Source organism: Acanthaster planci, linkage group LG20, assembly GCF_054643075.1.
Source record: "Acanthaster planci isolate LZ-2023a linkage group LG20, COTS_SCS, whole genome shotgun sequence".
Classification (NCBI taxonomy): Eukaryota; Metazoa; Echinodermata; class Asteroidea; order Valvatida; family Acanthasteridae; genus Acanthaster; species Acanthaster planci.
This window is the reverse complement of record NC_141796.1, coordinates 4,358,320-4,382,117: the sequence shown is the minus strand read 5'-3', so window position 1 is coordinate 4,382,117 and position 23,798 is coordinate 4,358,320. Positions and strand designations below refer to the sequence as shown.

The 23,798-nt window shown below is 39.9% G+C and overlaps 1 protein-coding gene across 9 annotated transcripts in view; it reads left to right on the top strand.

The window, feature by feature from the left end:
- LOC110986852 (battenin-like) overlaps window positions 1-23,798 on the top strand; it is a 97,358-nt gene that overhangs the window by 6,858 nt on the left and 66,702 nt on the right. For 6 of the 9 annotated variants that reach the window (XR_015423569.1, XM_022249110.2, XM_022249108.2 and 3 more), the window contains exons 2-4: window positions 10,404-10,548; window positions 12,676-12,755; window positions 21,255-21,322. Coding sequence is in view for 7 of the 9 variants with exons in the window: in XM_022249110.2 (XP_022104802.1) it covers window positions 10,426-10,548; window positions 12,676-12,755; window positions 21,255-21,322 (271 nt within the window). In the remaining 2 variants the exon portion in view is untranslated. Of the gene's footprint in view, window positions 1-10,403; window positions 10,549-12,675; window positions 12,756-21,254; window positions 21,323-23,798 lie in introns of those variants that run through there. The other 3 variants (XM_087130869.1, XM_087130868.1, XM_087130871.1) reach the window with 2 other exon arrangements.

Genomic DNA, 23,798 nt, shown 5'->3' with positions numbered 1-23,798 from the left:
TCTAGATGGAGCATCGGACGATTATCGCACCATGTATAATAACGTAGCAAGAAATTTGATCTTGGAAATAAACGTCAGCTTTCACGGCAATAAGATCGTCAGTTACCGAGACACGTATGTATTTCACAATTTTAAAGATAATTGGTTACCAATTTTGCAATTAAGATGATTAAGAGTTTGCAAGATGTTTTAATTCTGTTCAAAGATCCAACTGTCAAAAATCCCCAGAAATTTTACAATCTGCAGGTAACTAAAATGGTAGTAACAGTTGAAGGTAAACTGAATAAATTAAATTTGCAAGGACTTTTCGAGAATCAGCATTTTACTGAGATTTTTAAGTATTTTTGTGTCGTGAAAGACTTAAATTTAACCGGCGTAGACATGGCCGAATATTTGAAAGATAAATATGGGCTTTGGCTCGATTTCAGGAGTTCGGATGATAATTCTGCGCACGGATCGGGTCGGCTGCTCTGTGGATGGAGACGTATCGATTCAAATGGAACGCTGGGCAGAGGCTGCGGGGGCTATAATGATGTATGCCTTTTTGGTAATGGATTCGCAATTGACCGTTGAAGATGGGAATTTCAAGAGTCTGGTGTATTAAGCAGGTTTAATTTGAAATGAATAGGAACATGTTTAAAAATCTACACTGCGCATTAATTGTGGGTAAAACAGGCAGCGGGGAGACGAATTGGACATTAGATTTATTAGAGACTGAGTATAAATTTACCTTTTGAGCGATCATGATTATTTGTTGGACTTTGTTTAAGAATAAAACCTAATTGGACCGGTTGTGGATTTATACCTTGACCTGACAAGGTATATCTTTGCGATTTAGATCGTGGAAGACTTGAATTAAACAATGACCCAATTAAAGTTACAATAAAAGGATGGACTTGTGATTGCTGACGTGCCGACAAGAGACATAACCGGTTTGACCCTGACCGGTTTATTGACACAGATTTCTGTTGCGGTTTAATTGAGGATTATTTGTATTGTTTTTACCCAGATAGTAAAATTGAAATGCATCTGTTAGAGAGAAAATCTGACTTGTGCACTATTGAACAGTTAGACAATAAAATTGGCCACATTAAATCAAATTGTGTCATTTGCTGCTTTAGTTGTAATTGTAAAACAAAGTCAGATAAGCTAGTTTGAACTCAAAGATTTATTTCAATTTTGGTGCAGCTGGGCTTTTATAGTCTACATGTAGCTGCACCAATTTTTTATTTTGTTATAAATAAATGTTTGAATATGTTCAACTTGTTGTTAAACTAATTATTGCAGTCAACTTGACCTGTTAGACAATTGAATACCTACGTATAAAACACGCATTCAACAATTTTAAAAATCTTATATTAAAATGGATGACATTAAAAGTATACTCATCGATTCAAAAGTCGATGCAAAATCACCCGAGCTCAAACCTACCGTCGAAGACAGACTCTGTTCAATAGTGGCCTCGGGTGAATCCAAAAAATATTTGGGCAAAGAATTCACCATAAAAGATATTGAATCTCTAAATCCCGCAGACCAAGAAAAACTTTTAAATCTGTATGAATTTAAATTTGGAAAAAAAATTGTAAACACTTTGGGAAATGCGATCCTGAGTTTATACGCGCATTTATTAGATCTATAGATCTAAATAACGACCCAATAATTAATTAGACAATAAGCCACTTTTTAAGCGAGTTGTGTTATAAATACGGACTTTATTTATCACCACTAGTAGCAACTTTAATAACTACAAAACATCTATCAATCAATAAAAACGCATCTGTTATAAAAGAAGATGTCGACAGAAGAAGTAACTCCAATCCCAGCACCAAGTCCGACCAAGACTCAAATTCAAATGGTTACGAAAGTTAAAAATCCCAAACACGTGGAGCAAGGCAGAAAATTAGCGGAACGTAACAAGAAAATGAAGCAGCAACTTGCAAAGATGAAATTAGGCGAAGCGAGTGAAACAAGTGACCAGAGCTCGGAAAATAAAATTTATAAAATGGTTACGGAAAATAAAAATTTAATACTAGGCGGTTTAGTGATTGGTAGAATCGCATTATTTTTAATTTTTAAAAGTAAGTCGAAAGCGCCTGAGAAAGTTCAACCACCGCCAAAAATTCAAGCAACTTCACACGCGCCAGAAATTTTAGACATGGAATAAATTTTAAAAAACGGTATATTTAAAACACGGCATATAAAATTATTATATAATAAGAATGAGTAATACAAAAGCTATAGACGTAAACGGCGTGGCCAATACGATTTACCACGGTGCAGTGGTTAGCCTTATTTCCATCGGTTATGCGATGCTGTCGAGTAAGCTATTTTAAATCAAACCAGCAGACCTGAATAAATTATCTGCCAAAGCTGTGTTAAAATTGACGCGCTATCTAGCGGCGCATTAGCAACGCGAGGATGACTCATATCGCAGGGAATATTGCCCGCGAGTTTGCCCAGTGCTTGAAATATGTTTATTATAAAGTAACAATGGCTGAAGGAGGATTTGATCCCGAAGAAATACCGGTACCTCTGGAAAATAGGGGAGACACAAATGTAGAGGATGACGATGACTTTTCTTTAGGCACGGTTGAAATTAACAGCGAACTCGATTTGACGTCTTTTATTCGTGGCACGGTTAGACCAAAATTGACCATAAGCACCCGACCCAATTTAGGTTAGAACGTAACTAATCCATTGGTCGATAACTTTTACAAAAATTATCGTAAAATGGGTAGAATGGACGTACCCAGCAGACCTAATTATGATTTATTTGAATACTGGCCAAATGAAGGGCTATTTTTCAAAGGCGCACAAAGATGGGCAACGCGGGAGGTATTATTAACGAGTAAAAAGAGCCCGGGCCAATTGATTAATCTAGAGACGATCGCCAAACACGCAAGAGATGCTGGATATTCCGGGACTGGGTTCATCGGAGATATTTCAGGATTTCGAGAGTACGTTAAAAAATAGAGCGAGGGAGTCAGACAGAGTTTAAAAACGATTCAAGCAGAAAAAATTGAACTAAAGGAATTACCCACGGCTGCGGATCGAGTTAGTTAAATTGTCGAAGAGCTCACGAGTGATAAACAATCGCAAATGGATTTCCTAGGAGAAAGTAAGTGAGTGCAAACGGAGGGATTAAATTATTGCCAGTAAGCCGCCTTGGATCAATTGTTACAGATGGTTAAAGGGGAACTCATTTTAAATCAGGGCAAATTAGACCTGTTAGACGATATAATTCAACAGGTGAAAAATGAATTAGAAGAAGCGACGACAGATGTGGAACGCGCAAAACTCACAGAGCAATTTGACGATTCGCAAATCGAGAGAAAAGGCCAATTAGAAGTCATTAATAGAAAACACTGACAAAATTCGCACGCAAATTAATCGAATTAAAGAAACAATTACGTCCATCATGGATTCCGATTTGACATTAGGCGAAAGAATTAGAATTTTATTTCGAGAGCAGGGCGTTACGATCGTAAGCATTATAACGGCTTTAGGATTGGCTGTTAGTACAATTATCGCAAGCGTGGCCGCCAGCGTAAATTCCTCGGGAACGCCAGCACCTGAACCGACGCCAGCACCTGAACCTCTGTCAAAAGTCGGAATTACCGATTGGATCAAAAGGCAATTATGGAATTTGGCAAATGTATTGAAGAAACTCGGGTTGAAAGGGCTCACAGCGTTGCCGGGAATAATCGGCAGTATTTTAGGGTGGATATCAAATGTGGCGAGTAAGGTGGTCTGATGGGTCGCAGAACTCGTGTGGACTCTGTTTGTAGGCATGTGTGTTTTGATGTTGACGTACAGTACGTGCAGAAGATGTAAATGGATTTATAATGGGCAAAAAAATTTAAACTTCTCAAATTTAAGAAGGAGTTTTTTTTCCTTTTATTTTACTAAATTAATACTTTATACAGCAATGCTCCTACCGTCAAAGACAGTTTTTCTGTGTTATGCGTGTCTAAACGGTTTACGCTCTGGACTGGGTGTTGTAATCAGCTTAACATTCGGTAAAATTATTGGTTCTTTTTCTTCCACTTGGTCGTCTAAAACTCCACCGGAATTTAAACTTGGTACATAACCCGTTTGCATGCCTTCAAACGTTCTGATGTGTAAGTCCATGTCCGAAGGTACCAAATATAACCCTGGTGTGACTACGAAATTTAGAGGCATTTTTGCGTATTGCAAAGAATCCTAGAATTGGTCAATCGATTGTTCGAGATCGGGCTCTGAATGTATTAAACTCTCTGCGATCATAATAAACTGTTGTTGCACGTCTAATTCGGTGCCAGTGGCTAATACGCTCGTCTTTGTCTGAGCTTGTGGGCCCAGTAACGCGCATATGTAAGCTGGGATTGATTCATTTACTTTTGTAACGCCCACGTCCATCAAGCTACTCTTTTTAGGAATAAAATCCCACCAAGCCGGAGTGACCGGGTCCGATTGCGAGATCCAATTTATCGTATAAGTACTCACGTGGCCAGAGCCTTTAGGCGGATATTCCCAACCAAAGCCCATGTAAGTAGATACCGCGTATTTGTCATTGCTATTTTGATAGAACGAAACTGGATCAGTTGTCCAGCGATTCACCGCGTCGTCCGTGGTGACTTTCGGTAATTTGTATGCGTGCGTTAAATTGGGAAACTCAGCTGAAAACCAGTTATCTTTATTGACGGCGATCGATAAATGGAAAGTTGGCGCTCATCTTTTAAATAAAGGGGTTTAAAAAGGAGGCGCCGTGAGTTTTACGTCTCGGTAATCGGGTGGGTTTTCTTCGTACTTGACCGACTTGGTAAAAGTTATTTGCCAATTTTTTTCATAAGGTTGTTTTTAAAAACTGTCACGCATTCGCTGGCTAGTGCTTGTGCTCTTTTATTGACTTGCCCTTCAAATTCTTCTTTACTCGCCGATTTACTTTCTTTCAATTTTGTAGACGTACTTGACCTAATCTTTTTTTCATCTCATTAAACTTCTTCAGCTCGGATGAAATCAGCGCAAATTCCTCTTGTGATACATGTATGTTGCCGTCTTCGATTGCGTGCGAGACATATTCTTGGCATCGGCAAGCACGCGGATTTGATTGTGCTTTTTGGTTTTATGGTCCAGTGGGTGACTGTCGTATTTTAACATGGCGTATGCCCCGAATGCCTCGATCGCGAGGCTTTCCATCACTAATCCTAAGGGATCAGTAATTACTCCCAAAATGGCAGGAATTCCTATAGATGCCGAAGTTACGCCTATCGCTTCTACGCCGTATTCCATGTAACCGAGTGCAGTGAGTATCCGTTTAATCTTTTTGTAACTGGCCTCGGGTGCGTCGCGTTCTTATTGGATTTGGGATTGATTTCTTTGATCTTTTAAAGGCGGTAATTTTTTGTCGCGTTTGACTCCATTTGATACCCAGTTAAATCTGGATAAATATTTAACTCTACGTTTGTCGCCATCTTCTTAAATTATAAATTTTATATTTTTGTGGTTAATATATTTAGCTTGATAATTAATCCATCGTTTTCATTTTGTAAGAGCCCACCAGTTTCTGATCTCACGTAAAAAGTTAACTTGTTGATATTTCTTCGCTGTAATTTTCTGGGCGTTTCAAAGTTGCTACAGAAATATCGATTTGTTGAAATCACTTGCAATAAATCGAGTGACTGCCCGTTGTAAAAATTGTAATTGATGTCTAATTGATGACAATAGATGAACGCAAGTTTATCTGATTCCAATGTATATCCTTTTTCAAATAACACGTTTTTAACTGAGATTACTTTGAATTATCGATGACATTTTTTTATTTAAACATCTGAGGATTTTGACACAAATAAAAAGTGTAAGTTTCCATTTGTTATATTAAATGGGTTTAAAAATCGATTTTTAAAAATTTTTCAATGGTGTTTTCCTTGTGCTTATCTGAGACATGAAATAAGTCTTTAACGGTTGATTCAGCTCCCCCAGTTACATGTACGTCTTGGTGTGAGACGGCAATTAAGGCTCGTAGTGGTTTGCCTCTGGAGATCTTACCCTCTAAAATTCGGTTTAATTTGTATTCTATGATGCCCGTTTGATCACGTGTCAATTGAACATTTTAATTCTTTTAAAGTTTCACTTTTTTTTTTCTGGATATTTGACGAGTCAATGGGTCACTTGCGATGATCAAATAGGGAAGTATAGGGATCTATTTTAACGTACATTCGGTGCTTGTTTGTGTAAGGCTGTTTAACTACGTAATCCATTTTATTAAGGTCATCAATGTCGTGACTGGCTTTATAAGCGTTTATGGTATTAGATGGGAGATTAATTAAATTTTCAATGTAAAATTTAATATTCAATAATTAGCCCAATTTCGTATAAATCAGCGTCGAGTTTAGTCACTGAATCGGGCAGTGAATCGGTTTCTCGCATGTGCCTCAGCTTTTTATGCTTGCCGTTTACGAGCACCACGTGATCCATTCCTTCTAACTCGATACAATTTACGCAGCAGTTGCAAGCGGTGCAACTGAAACACTCTATACAATTGCTGCACTCGTACAAAATGGGTCAATGAACCCTCGCAAACGCTCGTTCGAAGGTTGGTCTATTTACGTGTGCACACGAGGGTTATCGAGCGAGTTCGAGCGAGTTCGAGTGAGTGCGGGGTATTGCGAGACCTCTCGAGCAGTTACGAGACCCTGGAAAACGCACGTAAACGGCCATAAGTCCTCGTACTCGCTCGCATTTTCATGGGTACTTCAATTTAATCATTAGTGTAACTGTCTTCGCAAGGCACTTGAATTTTGACAGTTGTATGAATTTAAACAATATACGCAATTTATACACCTGCCGTAGTCATCACAAGTGGAGCAATGATTACATCTGGCGCAGTCGTTACATTTATGGCAATTGTGGCACTCTTTACAATTTATGCATTTGCATAAATGGTAAGAATTTAAACAGTGTAGGCAATTGCATGAATCTATCAAATCGATTGAATTTCTTGTGTCTTTGCAAAAATAACAATTCACATTTGTTTTATGGTTTATCATGTTTTTTATATTTTTTTACTTCTATATTATGTCAATGGCGCATAAATCATTTGGAATAAATATTTCATTCGGCTTGTAAACTTGTTTACCGGTCTTTGTCTTTCTCACGAAACAAATGCAGTGCCTTTGGCTTTGCACGTCTGGCTTTTTCTGCGCGATTTAATCTCGTTGCGATTCGTAGCCATTGAGGATTAATTTAGCATATGCAAATTTAGTGACTAAAGTTTGAGTCATTTGATTTTATAAAATCATTTTTTGAATGGGAGGGGGGCTGGGCAACAATTTTGCCCAAAGTTAAAGTACATGTAAATGTGTTGCATATTCAGTGAAAACAAAATGCTACATTGAATTCTCTATTAATAAAAACAATACACTGCATTTAAAAATGAAAACTGCTCTTGTTATATTGGTCTTATTAGTTCACTATCCCAAATTTTATTTAAACATTTAACAAAGGTTTATTGTGTTACAGAATGTCTTTCAAAAGCTATGGAGTAAGGAAAGTTTGACTTAGTTTTCTTGTATAGCTTGAACTGTCAACCATTGAGCTCCCCTAAAAGCTGTCCTCTCAGGCTCAGGATCTGATGCTGTTACAGTGTATTCAAAGATGGCAGAAAGGAATCTTGTACTTTTGATGTTTCACCTCATCAATTATTCAAGTACCGGTATGGTATTACACCCATAGGGAAGTTTCTTAAAGTGGGTGCATTTTGAAAAGTAAACCCCTCTGCATCGCTCTATGGACTACTGTGACTCCATATTCCACCACTTTTAAGGGTACACACAGACTTCACAGCTCTTCTCTCTTTGGCAATTCTGTATTTCTAGACCCCTGGTCCAGGAGTGCCTGGTACTGTATTATTCCTGTATGCTGTGTTCAATTGGTTGGCTATAACATTTTACTGATGCAAGTGTTATCCATTCTTACACGTAGATGATAATGTCTGCAAAGATTTTAAAACAACCTGTGCCACACCACCCCCTCCCCCAAAGAATCATAAGTGATGGTTTATTTTATTTGCTGATGGATTCAAGCCAATTTCTTGAACTGCAGCAGTTCATCATAAGTAAGGATGACTCCAAAATTGTGCAAGCAAGTTAAGAAATGTTTTTGAGTATCAGCAGTATTCTGGAAATGGCCTATAGAGTAATCTGATAATTGATTAGAAATTCTTCATTCACAAGTACTGGCATGACTGGTGGTAGACACAGGTGCGTATTGGAAGTCTGATGCCTCATACATATACCAGTAGGTCCGATGCATCAAAAGTCAGAATTATCAGACTTACTGTATGAGGTGTCAGAATAATGAGGCGTTTGATTTATGGGCATTTTTTTTTCAGCCTCATAGTTCTGACGCCTCATAAATTGGATGTCGGACCAACAAGGTGTCAGACTTAATACAAGGTGTCAGTGCGATTGACTGTGAAACATAGAGGTGTGCAGGCCCACGCAATGCATTGCCTGTGAGCGAGATTCAACTTTGTTCCCAACTCGTGCCTGTGGTACTGACCCTGTTAGGAAAACTTTATCAAGCAGACTACCTGCACAGTTCATACACTGGTCCAGTATTTTTTTAATGGGGCGTCGGACCTCTGAGTTGTCAGACTTATGGACTTTTTTGTAAGCTTACTAGACTTACTTAGAACTCTACCGTGTCTTTGGGGTCAGCTAGTAACTTACTAGCTGACCCCGAAGACACGGTAGCGACCTCTAACCAGTTTGATGCAAGAGACAGTTTGGACAGAGGTGCAGGTAGTGCTCCATTTAAGAAAAAATTTTTTAACAGCTCAATTTTAATTATCTAATCTGACAGTACAAAAATATGTACATGAATGCACAAAAACCAGGGGAAAAATGTTACAGTTGCACATTGCAGTTGTTGAACGTTGCAGTAGCTGTGCACTAAATCTATAGACAGGAAAATAATAAATGTATTTAACAAAATTGGGTTTTGTTTCAATCCTTGATTCATGTCTTTTGGCACTTCTGTAACTAAAATATAGGATATGCTATAATGATGAAAAACTAGAGGCACGATACAACATTATTTTCTGTACTTTATAATGAATCAAAGTACAACCATCACACTTACCTCTCCCAAAAAGCAACAAGACCTGCAGACCCAGCCACCCACGACACATGCACACTAGGTAACAAAGTGTTCAAAGTAAGGCCAAAATACACTTTTAAGTTCCACTTATTAAAATCACCAAACAAATTCATGCACATTCAGCATTTTCAGCACTTTCAATAACATTAGTGTAAGCTGTAATGTTTTAGTTTAAACTTATTATCCGAGTACTTGGCCATAAGGAGGCCTGGTAAAACTGGCATCAATTCAACTTTGATTGTAAAATAAGGCACCTAAATATTTACAATTACAAACCCGTTAATGATCTGCTGGTTATCAAATCACTGGCACAATGGCAGAATATGCCGCTACCCACCTCTTCCACATCATAGCCGGCTACATGTCGTGCTTGACTGCTCACACACAAAATATGCACAGGGCTTCACCAAATGACCTACATGTAATCATATCGTGCCTTTGTTAGAACTGCCCATGTTCAAAATGACCATTTTTGAATGGGCGGCTGAACTCGTCAAACGGCTGATTAGACTTTCTCCTGTATTCATGGTTTGGGAGGAAGTTTTTTTTTAGAAGGGAAATACAATTCTATCATCAGGCTTTCTCCATGTCAATTTACTATCACAAACCTGCTTAGGACATGTGGTGAACATCAAGTCACTTGTGTCACATTTGGGTCACTATATTTACTGTAAAAATTTCAACACCATCAGCAAAGACATGATTCTCAGCATGCACATTACATTGTTTACACGTGTGTGTGCGTTGATTCACAGAACTCACTTAAGATGAGATACATATACCGGTAGCATATACTGTTCCAGATGGCAGCAGACCCAGTTCGGTCATTCTTTCAAAATAACAAATTTTAAAAATGTTTTCTTCACACAAACAATTTTGTCAGACTTTTTCAACAGTAATATAAATTAATGACATTTCATTTTTATTTGTGTACATGTAACTTATTCTGTTTTATTTAATAATATTTAATAAAGTTTTAATTTTGCAATATAAATGTTTTAAAGAGGGCCACCAACAAAAAGTTTCACATCATTTGGATTTTTTTATCAAAATGTTGAAGAACTTCTCACTTATATTTCAAAATGCCCAAAAGTCAGTAAAGGTCATCATGTAGATTCTGGTTGTCTATGGTATACTGGATTAAAATCCGTCTTAACATATTACACTCATATACATGTACTGCCAAAACAAGGTTCCAGTAAAAGTGACATTAAACTGCTGGAGTAATGCATTTGTTGTTTGCTTCACTTTTCTACTGATAGTTTTTCAAATTTGCTGTCTGTGATGCCAGGTCCCTCAGCTGAGTTCATCATGCCAGAGAATGCAGATAACATTGGTGAAGAAACTCAACCTGCAGCTCATGTTGAGAGAAGTGAAGTGCAGGCATGCATTATTAACAGAACTTTGGTAAGCTTTTGAAAGTTGTGTCATATCTGATGTTCAGTAGTTTGATTCACAGGTCACCTGTAGCTTCCCAGCAGGCATTTTCACACTAATCTAGGGTTGACGCAGTTTTGACACAAGTTTGGAAACATGGCTTTAGACACAAAACTGTTTAACCCTGCAAAAATCCTGCACCAATTCTGCCATCATCCCTGCACCAATTCTGCATCGAGCCCAGCCAAAGACTGATCTTATCTAAGATTGAAATCAACCCATGTCCAGACCAGGGTCAAGATTTTTCAACGGGTTGAAATTTGTCCAGATTCTAAAATGTTGTGTGAAAAAAGCAGGGTCGAATTCGCCTCAGGTTGAGCACAATAACAACAACTGTGCTTCACTGTTTCATGTGCATAATTGTGCAGTAAACCAAATGCAGTGAAGAGGACTGCACAAAAGACCCTGGGTCATTTTGTGCTGACAACCAAATGTTTTCCATGTAGAAAACACTTGCAAGAGAGTGACTGTGGGCACTTCTGCATGTTTGTGCTGTAAAACCAAAGGAGGGTTAAGGTGAAAAGGCTTGGCAAGGTGTAGGGAGTACTGAGGCCTAAGCTTACATGTATGCAACCTGAAATAGGATGCAGTGTTCGAGTGTAATGTTTTGCATATGCACTTGAATGCTTTCCTTGAATATTAATCGAGAGGTTGCAGTACTGTGAGGTGCAGGAAACTTCACACCAAAGGTTACAGCTTGCAACGTGCCATTTCAAAATTACTAGTAATAATAATGAATTTAAAAATGGAGACTCCACATTGTCCTGACAGGATGTAAAAGTACCAAAATCTTCAAAGGGCTTTTAAAAAAACCCTCTTTAATAGTTGGGCATTACATGCAGCCAAGGGAATAGGGAGGATTCCAATATGGGTCAGCTCTTCCCTTTAAATTACAAATGCGTCTTAACTTATGAATAGCACCTGTACATCTTACAACTTTAGGCTTTTTTGTAAGGGTCATTCTTACCGGAATGTATGTGTGCATTACAATCTCACACCTCTGCTTATGCATGTCAATAAGAAAAGTTAATTTTGTGGCCTGCTTACACATGTACCTGTCTTCCAGGAGAAATAGAGATTTTGCAATCTTTGACCTATTTTTCACAAACATTGATATCAAAATTACGAAAACACATCAGTGGGAAAACTGGACAAAACAGAAATGTACATGTATGTCCCTGTATTTAACGTCTATATTTCAGCATATGTGTTGTCCCTGTAACCTGCAGTAACAAGTACATGTACATGTGTGTATGGGTGGTGGTTCTGTGGGCAGGCCATCACAGCATTTAGGGGGGGGTAGTTTCTTCGGTTAGGAAAACTATGGCAGAGTTGAGGGGAAATTCCTGTGCTGTTGCCTGTAAGTTTTCAGTCCTAACAAAATTGGTGTAATGATCAGGGTACATGTTTTACATACACAGCGTGGACATTCCTTTGTTCTCCTGTGGTTAAGGAAACTTGGGGAAAATGTTCCCTTTTCTCCAATTAGAATAACTGTCAAGCTGGATTTTTGAAGATTCTCTGGACTGTTCCTTTTCATTTTGCCACAGATAAGCTTGACCCCAAAATGCCTCTGAAACTGTTTTTCAGAGAGGGGAAAACATTGTGTGGACATGTGCGAGTCCACAGAGTGCCGTCGCGCCCACATTATGTGGACTTCTTTTGTGCAGAGGTCCATACAGTGTATGTATGCCATGCCCTAAAAAACGTTCCTACTCATGTGTGTGAGTTTGTTTCTGTATTCATTTGGGGACCCTGAACAACAGAAGACGATAAGGTCCCTGATTGACAGCGGTTCCCCGATTGACAACTGTACAAACAAACGAGGAACAATAGGGGGTCCCCAGCTGCTAGCAAATACACACTTGGGTTTGTGAGTGTGCGTGCATGCAGTCAAGGGCAGATTCAGTACTGACATTTCTTGGTTTCATTTTAAAAATGTAAATTTGTAAATGTCACATTTGATAGTAATGAGGATTCCATCATGAATGGGAAACTTGAGTAATCTAACTTGCCGTTGATGTGCTTGATTGAAGACTTTGAGACAAGTGAGTGTGTATTGTACGTGTCATGCATTATTGTATTTTTCTCTAATAGATTGGCTTCTTCTTACTTGGACTGTGCACGCAATTGCCCTACGCTATAATGAATACTGCAGCAAATACAATAGTTGGAAGGTAAAGTGGTGATTGTATTTTGGTTCAATATCAGCTCAGCTAACATGCATCACAAAGAAGAAGAATTTTTTTGAAATTCTGCCAATACGGTACATGGATTTATACATTACATACCAGTACTACATCACTACTTTATGAATATACTGCACCTAATGGTCTTTTTAAAAATTAATTTTCAGTAAAGTGTATGGTACTAAATTTTCGGCATATTGGTGAGTGTGCTCCTTCATAATCTAAGGTTTATACGTGTACATCCATCCTGTACCTTATGTGAGGTTCACAACACATGACAAGACCTTTTTTATGCTGGTCAAAGGGGCATACTCTTTCCACCTTGACCTTCTTTGGGTATGTCTCTGGAAGAATCTTGTCAGTGCAATAATTTGAGAACTACATGACATGCTCTTGGTCCTAAGAAGCCTGTTGCATTTGGAGGTCAGAATGTGATGGGTTAAGGTCAAAATGGCTTCACCACTCGCTGCCGGTGGCAGTTATTAATGTTGCTGATACTGGGGCGGGATAATTCTCATTTTTTTGTTTTCAAAATTCTTTAAAAATTCCTATCTTCATTTACTGGACACTTACACCCACAAGAAGGACCGTCTGGTGGCCACTCTAGCCTGACAGACAAAATCTATTGACGCCCGAGTATTTCAGCCAGGCCTGCAGTCTTGTAAAAAGAGCCTAGATTGGGTGGTGTTATATAACTTTCTTTCGCTCACGAACCTGGAACAGTGCGTTGGCCAGATTAGCATGCAGCGGTGCCATGTGGCCCATTGCTGCAGTGGTGGAGCCCTTTTGTCCCTGGAGGTAATCTGCTTGCTCTAAATGCCCCAAACTGTGGTATACTGTTTCAAAACAAGGCAGGATTATCTCCACTATTGAGAGTGAAAAATGTCAGTAATGCCCAGCATCCTGGTCTTTTGTTCCGAGTATGTTTTTTCGTTACTGGGGCCCAGTTCACTTTGTCCGATTTCGGAGACACCAGCCACGCATAAAAAGCATACTGTATGTGTCCGGTACCAGAATCCCAGGCAGGAAGTGGTTAAAACAATAGAAATCTTCTTTTTGGTTATCACAAATAAATATTTTGTGTTTAAGGCTTTGGCCTGATGGAGTGTACAGGTGTTTAACCACTTGCTGCCGGGTGGTTTGAAAAATGCAGTGAACACATACAGGCAATTTTCAAGATTTTCAGTTTTCAAAATTCTTAAAAAAGTCATCATTTCATTCAATGGATGCTTACACCCACACAAATTCCTGTCTGGTAGCCACTTTAGCCTGACAGACAAAATCTATTGATGCCTGAGTATTTCAGGCAGGCCTACAGCCTTGCAAGAAGAGCCAGATTGTGCAGTGTTTTATAACTTTCTTTTGTTCGCAAACCTGGCACTTTGCGCTGCTGACCTCTTTTCAATCGGGGCCATATTAGCGTGCAGTGGTGTTACTTGTATGTTGCTCATCGCTGCGTTGATGGAGCGCTTTTGTTCATGGTGGTAATCCGCTCACTCTAAATGCCCCAAACCGTGGTATACTGTTTCAAAACAAGGCTGGATTACTTCAGTCTTTGTTCCAAGCACCATCTTTTGTAACAAGGCCCAACTCTTTTTTCTAGTTTTGGGCTCTCCTGCTTCACATATAAAGCCTATGTGCTCGAAAACGGGTCCCCCGGCAGCAAGAGGTTAATACATTATTTTTGTTTGGCTTAATGACGTGTATGAGCTTGTCTATATTTTCATCACTATCACCCTGAATGTGCATTGCTAAAATGCTAATTATGGATATACATGTATGTGCATTGCATGTCAAAAATAATAACACAGCACACTTTTAAAACGGCCCATTGTTTTATTATTTAGCAGCATTTGCAAAAACATTTTTCACATGCATTTTTAGAGCAGCTCTCCCTGCTTTGATGCCAGTTACACTGCATTCGGTTTTCAGAAGACTGTGGATTTAAGTGAAATCTAACTTGTACAAGTAAGTGCACTGGGCGGCAAAGAGACATTACAAAATCTCATCTTCAAAACTTCATTTTTATTTACATGTAAAGCATTTCGGTAAGTTTATGTTATAGATGTACATGTATTTCATAGTGACTTAGTCCTCTAAATGGCTACCATTGAATACAAAGCCGGGCTTGACGCATTATTCCTGTAAATAGTATGATAAATTATTTACCTATTTTTCCTGATGATCTAAACAGAAACTTATAGTATGGGTTGGAAACAAGAATCTCTGCCCATCATTTTGCTTCTACCGAAACATTGATGGGCACTTTGACATGACAAATAAGATTTTCTTGGTTCTTAATGGAGGCCATTCATGATCTAGGGGTTAAGCAAATGAACAGTTCAGGCATCTGTGGTGGGCGCAGGATGGTGCTCCTCCACACAGGATGGTTGTCACTTTACTTCTCGGATAGTGATTTCGAATTTATCAAATCATTGCCTTGAATTCTCTGATTGATTGGCCCCCAATATTGCCTGATCTGACTTCTATGGATTTTATCTTATTGGGCTATTTAAAAAGTTTGATTTCACATCTCCAGTAAATCTGAATGACCCTCAGGAGGGAAAAATCTGTGAATTGGCAAAACAGGCCTGTGATTCACTATGCACTTACGTGGATGATGCACCCATCCCAGCTGTGTATTCAACCAAGTAGTAGCTTGTGGAGGACTACATGCACATGTAATTTTGTCTCATCTCTATCAAACCCTGTGCATTTGCATTAGTCAGATTTCACCTACACGCATTAAGGTTTTTCTGTGGAATCATGCTTGAATTACATGTGGTGTAAATGGCACCAAAAGAAGTGGGAAGAATTCCTCTGAAAGTACACATGAAAAAATAATTCCAAAAATGAGTAAGTTTTAAAATAACACCTTATTTTACATGTACATGTACTTCTGGGAGGCCAATGGAATCCATTCACGCCAGATAATGGATTGTTGTCCATTCAGTTTTTACACACTTGTATACATGTACATGTATGTACAGCCACATTTACATAGAAGAACTCATCTTTAACCACTTCAGGCTGGGGGCATTTATAAATGTTGATTTTGCGGGGCTGGAGTATTTGGCTTTTTTCATTTTTTTCTGTTTTCAAAATTCTTTAAGAATTCATATTTTCATTTACTGGGAACTTACACCGACACAAATGACTGTTTGGTTTCTACTCTAATCTGACAGACAACATCAACCGGTAGTTACACCGCAGTATTTCAGCCAGACCCGCTGCCTTGTAAAAGAGCCCAGAGTGTGTGGTGTTACTTAATTTTCTTTTGTTCCCGAAACTGGCTCAGTGATGTCTTTTCAATAGGGGTCAGATTAGCGTGCAGCAGGACAATGTGACTCATCTATGCGGTGGTGGAGCACTTTTGTCCACAGTGGTAATCCGCTTGCACTGAATACCACAAATGGTGGTTTACTGTTTCAAAAAAGATGCTGGATTATCTGTGCTATTGATAGTGAGAAAATGTTGGTAATTCCCAGCAGCCAGGTCTTTTACGATAGAGGGTTTGCAGATACACCATATGGAAATATCTCTTTGAGCAGAGTTTGCCCTTAACTTTTTTTTTCACTTGCCAGCTGGACCAGCAGTGATGGCTTTTAACTAGTCCACCAGCATTTTCACTAGTCCGCGTCTCCCCCCAAATTTCAACATTCTTGTTTGCATTAGTGTTTTCTGCTCCAACGTCATGCATAACAGTGTGCACTTGGTGCTGACTGTTGTTTATTTGTTGATGAGTAATCATAAATGGCCACGGGAATTATGAATTTCCAGAGTATAATCTACTCAAGCAAATTAACACACAAAGTGGTTACCTGCTAAAAATAGTTTGTTTTATTCACAATCCAAGAGACAGAATAAAAAATATCATTATGAACTGTTTATGTACATGTACGTTTATGCAGTATCACATGCACATGCACGCCCGGCAAAATGTACATACAGTACATGTTCGTTCTAGACTGACGGTACAGTACCCGTGGGGTGCATTCTACCAAATGGTTGTATTTCTGCTTGTAAGCTCATTAACATTCTGTGATCCCACAGGGTGTTTACAATAAGACATGCCATTATCAGGAGGTATCATAGAAATATTTTTATAAATCCCAAATTTGGGACTGATTTGGCACTTTCAAAAGTGGCAGAGGCTACATTCAGAGCTGAGCACATAGTTTTACTACTGTTTTGGAGGTCTCTTCGGGGAAAGGCCAATAAAAAAAATTTGTGGCTAACCCCCATAAAATTGTAACAAAAAGTGATCTTCTGGCCACAATCTTGAATTTCCAGTGTAAAAAAAGAGGTTAACCTCTTCCCAAGAGTCAATAGGTAGTGCTATTTCGGTCTGATTTTGCAATGTTTTCTATGGGCGCGTACATGTACATGTATTTGGTGTAGTGCAACTTGTAGTGCACAAACCAAACACGAAATCACAACCGTGACATCGCTGGAGTCACAACTACCTGTGACCAATTTTATTTGGTTCAAATTCCAACAGCAGCTATACGGTGTGCATCACCATCAACTATTTTGCCGCTTATTTCAGAATATTGTTTTACGAGACCGCTGGACTACCCAGACAAGAGCTTTCGCTCAACCGCTGTGGTTTTTATTCGAATTTGGCTAACGGACCAGCGTTAAGGTCGAACGCTGCTTTGAGTACATGTATGTGTGGTTCTGAAAAGAACCGGTTTAAAACTCGACTTTTCGGACAGTGAGTGCTCTGTCCGTCTTCAGGACTGATGCTATCCAACTGTGCTGCTGCTTATATGCTGGGGGTGCTCACTGAGGTGTGGGAATTGGGATCCAAGCCATTTGGGTACTGGAGCTTGAAGGCGGGAAAAGTGTTGAGAGCTGCTGTGGCTGTTCACTGGTGCATGTCAGTTGGTGTTGGGCTGGAGACTTCGCTCTACGGAGAGCAGATCTTGTCAACGGTCAAGAATTACAAGCGCCTTTCCACCAAGTGTTCGAGATTCATCAACAACTTAACCTTCCTCAAGTGCTGCCATGACTCCAACCTTGTGCCACCGAGCCTCCATCTTCATGACCCTGTGCGCAACACCAAGTCCCAAGACATCCTCAGGAAATCCAGCCTCATCTTGCTCCATCTCTCATCTCCTCCACCAGATCCACGCTGGCCTCACTAGACAAACAGATCGCTGCCATTCACAGTGAGCTAGCCACCACAATGTCTGCTGAAGACTTCAACAAGTTCCAGTGACTAACCAAGACCAGCTGTCGTCACACCTTCAAAAGAATCTGCTGCCACCAAACCAAGAAGTTCAGGAACCTCTAACGAAACAATGCGGTGGGGAATTGGACAAGGGGATCATCTATATACCCATGTCCCGCACCCCACAATCTCAGCACAAGACCAGAACCGATAGGATTTTGTATATCATCAGACCCTACGCACACCAAACCCCATCTCCGTTCACAAGCCGCTTTCACAAAACAAGCAGGAGTCAACCTCAGTCAACGCACATGTACATCGTAAGCTGTCGGAAACTGAAACCAAGGTTCTCGCATTGGGCAAAAACTTTGCCCAGGTACCCAAGTCCCTGCCAGCAGAAGAAGTGATCCAAGTTACTGAACTAGCCTTACGACACCTCGCCAAATCCATCGTTGATGATGTCCGTCTACAAGTAAGCCAAGCACTCATGAACCTGAAACCTGCCAAGGCCAACATTTCTAGACAAGAGCACTCGGCCCTCATCGAGCTTTGTTGGGATGAGTCAATACACATCCTAACTGCCATCAAAGGCAATGCCACTGTCATCATTGACTGGTCCAACTACAACAGCAAGGTGTGGAACATCCTTGAATCGGGCTCATATCGCCCCCTCCCCAAGGATCCCACACCATCCATACAAAAGAGTTTGAACAGCAAGCTTCTCCCTGTGCAGCAGTCAGGAAACATTTCCATGGCCCTGCACCGTCAACTCCTTGCTTCCAGCTCCAGATGCTCTCGCTTCTTCGGTCAGCCCCAAATCCACAAACCTGACACCCCCCTGCGTCCCGTTGTGGCATGATGGCATGGTCCTACGTACAACATCGCCAAGCACCTAGCCAAGATTCTGTTCCCACTGCTAATCAACACGGAGCACTACATCAAGAATTCAGAGCAGTTCGTAAAGTTTATTCAAGACCTCGCCCTGCAACCCAACGACATCATGGTCAGTTTTGGCATGGTGTCACTCTTCACCAACATCCCCGCTGCTGACGCCTGCATCATCGCCAGAGAATGCCTAGACCAAGACCCGTCTCTCCTAGAGAGAACAAACCTCACCCTAGCCCAGATCCAAGACTTACTTGGCACCTTCCTGGCATCCACCGGCCTCCAGTGGTGAGACAAGTTCTTTGAACAAACCAGCGGAATCTCCATGGGATCACCTATATACCTGGTTCTTGCTGACCTTTTCATGGAACATGCCATCGCCACAGCTGATTCCCGTCCATGAGTCTGGCTGAGGTACGTCGACGACACATTTGTCATCTGGCCGCACGGCCAGGAAAAGCTGGATGGTTTCCTCAAGCATCTCAACCAGCTCTGCTCTAAGATCCAGTTCACTATTGATCTGGAAAGAGATGGCGCCATCTCCTTCCTGGATGTAGAGCTATCCTGATGACCTGATGGCACCCTCTCCCTCAATGTTTACCGGAAACCCACCCACACAGACCGGTACCTCCATCAGTGCTCCTTTCACCACCCCAAGATCAAGAACTCTGTCAAAAAACACTACCCTTGTACGCCGGGCATACAATGTTTGTGACCAGCGCAACCTGAACAACGAGCTCCACCACATCTCCACAGCACTCCAGCGGGACGGATTCAAGAAGAGCCAAGTCAAGACCCAGCAACCTACACCTCGCCCCAACCATTGGGTCCCATTTACCCAAGGTAAACCCCCCACATACAATAGTTCAGTCACCCTCCCATACATAGGTCCAACTTCCCACCAAATCCAGTGCATCCTCAAGAGACAGGGCATCAGAGTGTTCCACACGGCATCCAGCAAGATCAGAAACCTCCTGCAACCACACAAGGATAAACAAGACCCCAAGTCTAGACCCGGCGTCTGCAAGATTTCCTGTGAATGCAGTCAAGTGTACATCGGAGGGACAGGCAGGGATCTAACCACTAGATTCAACGAACACTGAGCACATGGACAACAGGGAGACTACGAGAAGTCATCTATTGTCAAACATTCACATGAGGCAGACCATAATATCAAGTATGAAGCGCATCTCATCACCAGCATCGAGCAATGGCACCCCTGACGTATCTGCAAGGCCATTGAAATCTTCAAGAACAAGACGGTCCCCCAAGATATCGCCTACAACATCAGTGATATTTGGCACCCCTAACCTTCAGTGCCACATGGGATACTCCATGTATCCTAGTAACGAAAGACTGCACTCGTAACAAAAGACCAGGCTGCTTGGAATTACCAAAATTTTTTCTCTGTCAGTTGCGGAGATAATCCAGCCTTGTTTTGAAACAGTATACCATGGTTAGGGGCATTCAGTGGATTACCACCGGGGACAAAAGTGCTCCACTACTGCAGTGAGGAGCCACACACTACCGCTGCACACTAATCTGGCCCCTATTGAAAAGACATCAGCAGCGCACTGTGCTAGTTTTGGGAACAAAAGAAAATTACATAACATCGCACAATCTGGACTCTTTTTACAAGGCAGCAGGCCTGGCTGAAATACTCCAGCATCAACAGATGTTGTCTGTCAGAATAGAGCAGAACCAGACAGTCCTTCATGCGAGTGTAAGTGTCCAGTAAATGAAGATATGAATTTTTAAAGAATTTTGAAAACAAAAAAATGATGATCATCCCGTCCCAGGATCTTCAACCTTTCAGTCAATATTCAGTCAAAAAAGTCAAAATGAGTGTTAAACTCACATATTTTTAACAATTTTCTTCAATGATTTTCTTCAACAATATTCTTCTACTGTTTTACTTCCTTTTTTCCAACACCCCTCCAGTCATTTTTTGGTGTGTTCCTGTTTTGAGTAGTTTTAGACAATTGATTTTATGCATGCATAAGGTATGTATTATATGAGGTGGCACTGAACATGATCCAGTGGTGAGGGACATGAAATCAGCCTCCATTCTCCCATTGGGATTTTAAGTAACATTTAAGACTGGCCAAACACTCACTGCTATTCCTAAATACCTTATGAGTCAGAAAGTCAAAAAAAGATTAAGAATTTATAGGTTTCCAATGATTCACCAATTTTCACTTCAATTTTTTAAAACACCCCTCTGGTCACGTTTCCTGTAAGTGCCTCTGCAAGCTGGTACTTTGTCACTCTCTAAACTAGCTACATGATGGGTTCTCAACCAATAGAAATAGCCAAGGTGTGTTTAAGTGTTATGAATTTGCTGATGTTTTTAGTTAGTTAGATGCCAGCATGTCTGCCACTTGGGAATGTAAAATACTAAGCAATTTTAAAATCTTTCTTCACAGCTTCAATGAAAGTAGTTTTGTGGCAACTGTGTATGGAGCTGGAAATGGGGCCACGGTAGTAGTCAAAAGTAAGTTCTAATCCAAAGCTATACATAAAGAGAACTGTACAGTGCATTCTGCCTGTAATTACTTTTTTCATTTTCCAATCATGTACATGTAGATGTTTAAATTGCTTACACTTCCATTCATTTCAAATCAACTTGAAACTTTGCAGAAATACATTTATGAACCATTGGCATCATTTGACATCAAGTTCAAGTTACATGTACATGTAATTTCTTCTAAATAAACATCTGCTAAATCAGAAAATAGGTCAGACTAAAAGAATGTGTAAAATATTGTTGTACATTAAAAATATTATATGTTTGAATTCTGGAGATGACTCATAGACTAATCCAAGGAGTTGCAATTACTACAGTGGCACCACACTCATTCACATGTTACATATATCCATTGTTTTTCGTGAGCCCTGCCAACAGATAAAAAACTGTAAAACCTTTCTGATGAGCGAGGCATTTATGACCTGTATGGAAGCATCAATGATGGCTTCTTATCCTGGTCATCAGATTTGTCTGTTCTATGGTTTAGCTTCAGAGCTACCAGTTACATGTATTTTTATGTATTTAATATGTATACAAATTGTAAAATGTTAAGGATACAATGTATCTAATTGTCAAAGGCCAATACTTGTTGTTGATTTGTATTCTTATAGTTTTAAAAGTACAGTACATGTTAAAAAGGGTAAGCCCATTGTTTACTTCTTTTGGTATAAGTTACACTTTATTTAAATGAACGAAATTTCCACCTGTCATATAACAACAATTAATGTTTGCTTTCAAAGGTGCATTAACTCAGGTTTGATAAGACTGACAGTCAGTGAACAACATGTATTGTATAACAAGTTTGTACAGTTGGGGAAACTGGCTGGATTTGAAATTTTGAACGTTATAACCTCAAATTCAGTCGAACTTGAATACGTTGAAGCACGTAGGAGCATGTAGATATTTATTTGTAGATATTTATCCATATATATGTATATATGAAAACCATTCTTTGGAAGATCTCCCTGGAAATGACAAATTAGGAAAGGAAATCCTTAATGACAAACTACTCACATTTTGCAGCGCAGTAAAGTTGTCAAGAATTTAAAGATGAACTCTTTTAATACTTGCAGACAGAATATTTTTGGCTGAGAACATGGTGGTTACATGTATGTTGAAGGTCAACACATTATGCCACCCACAAATTTTGCAGATTTGTATGTGTACAAAACCAACGAAGTAATAGATGAGTGTATACAGTACTGGTACATCCATTGACAGAGAATGCCCCACAGTTTCCTCTGCAAATAAAGATTACAAGTCTAGTAAGTTTACAAATCCACCAATATACATGTACCATACATTGTTTAAGATTTATATTCAGCTTTGCAAAGGAGTTCCCTGTGAGGAATAAATGAAAGGAAAAATTGCATTCGGATGTCATTAAAAATAACCTCAAAATATTGTGTGCTGTCTTCCATAATCACTCATGGTCAAAGAATTGCATCAAGGAAAATCATTTGACAAAAATCTTTGTAATACCATGGTCCATAGATACCTGTAGACAATTTTTATTAGTTGGGATTTGATCATGTGATATGCCACAAGCACGCAGTACATTGACAATGTTGCCATGCTTCAAGAAATGATGGATGATTGTGATCTTTGCCGGCAGTTGGTGTGTCATGTCCACTGCATTGTAATTGCATAACAGTAACGAGTAACATGTGATTGCCGTTGTTTATATGCTTATGTTGTCTCTTCTCATCTGCTCTTCAAACTTGCCAATATTTTTCTCCAGAATGTTGTGTAAATATTGTCTGAAATTCAACCAGTTAACAAATACCTTGGTGTTTTATGAATCCGAAGTTTCTCTGTAAACCAGTTTGTTATCAATCTGAGATTTCTCCCTCTTTCCAAAAGCAACAACAAAACACAACTAAACAAGGGACAGCACAATCAATCTTAACCCCTTGACGGCAGGATATTTTACCGCGTCCTGCCTGGCTGCTGGTATTTTTTTCCAATTTTGCTAACGGCAACGGCAGACATGTAGTAAGGTCACCAGGCCTTATCTGCCAAGTTTGCTGGGTCACACACTGCATGCAGCCCGGCTCTGTTTGGCCACGATTCATGCTGGGGTATTTGGATCCCATCTAACATAATAACCAGGCACCCAGAACTTACCATACCCAACACTAACTACCCAATGACGCTCGGCCACAACGAAGCATGCAGCGCCCGCTAAGTTCACAAGGTCTAGGCTTGCCACAGGCGGGCACCGTGGCTCGTGTTCCAGCTCCCTTGTAGTCCATGCATGCCCAGCATCAATGCCCAGCCCCCACTTGTACATAGAGTGGGCTGCACAAGTTTTTATTTCATCAAATACCCAGTCAATATTACTCGTAAAATATGCCAATTTTTCATCTTGCGCTATGTACGCACATAATTTTCTTGCATATTTCTAAGTTTTGTTTTTTGCAAGTTACAGTGTATATTCAAA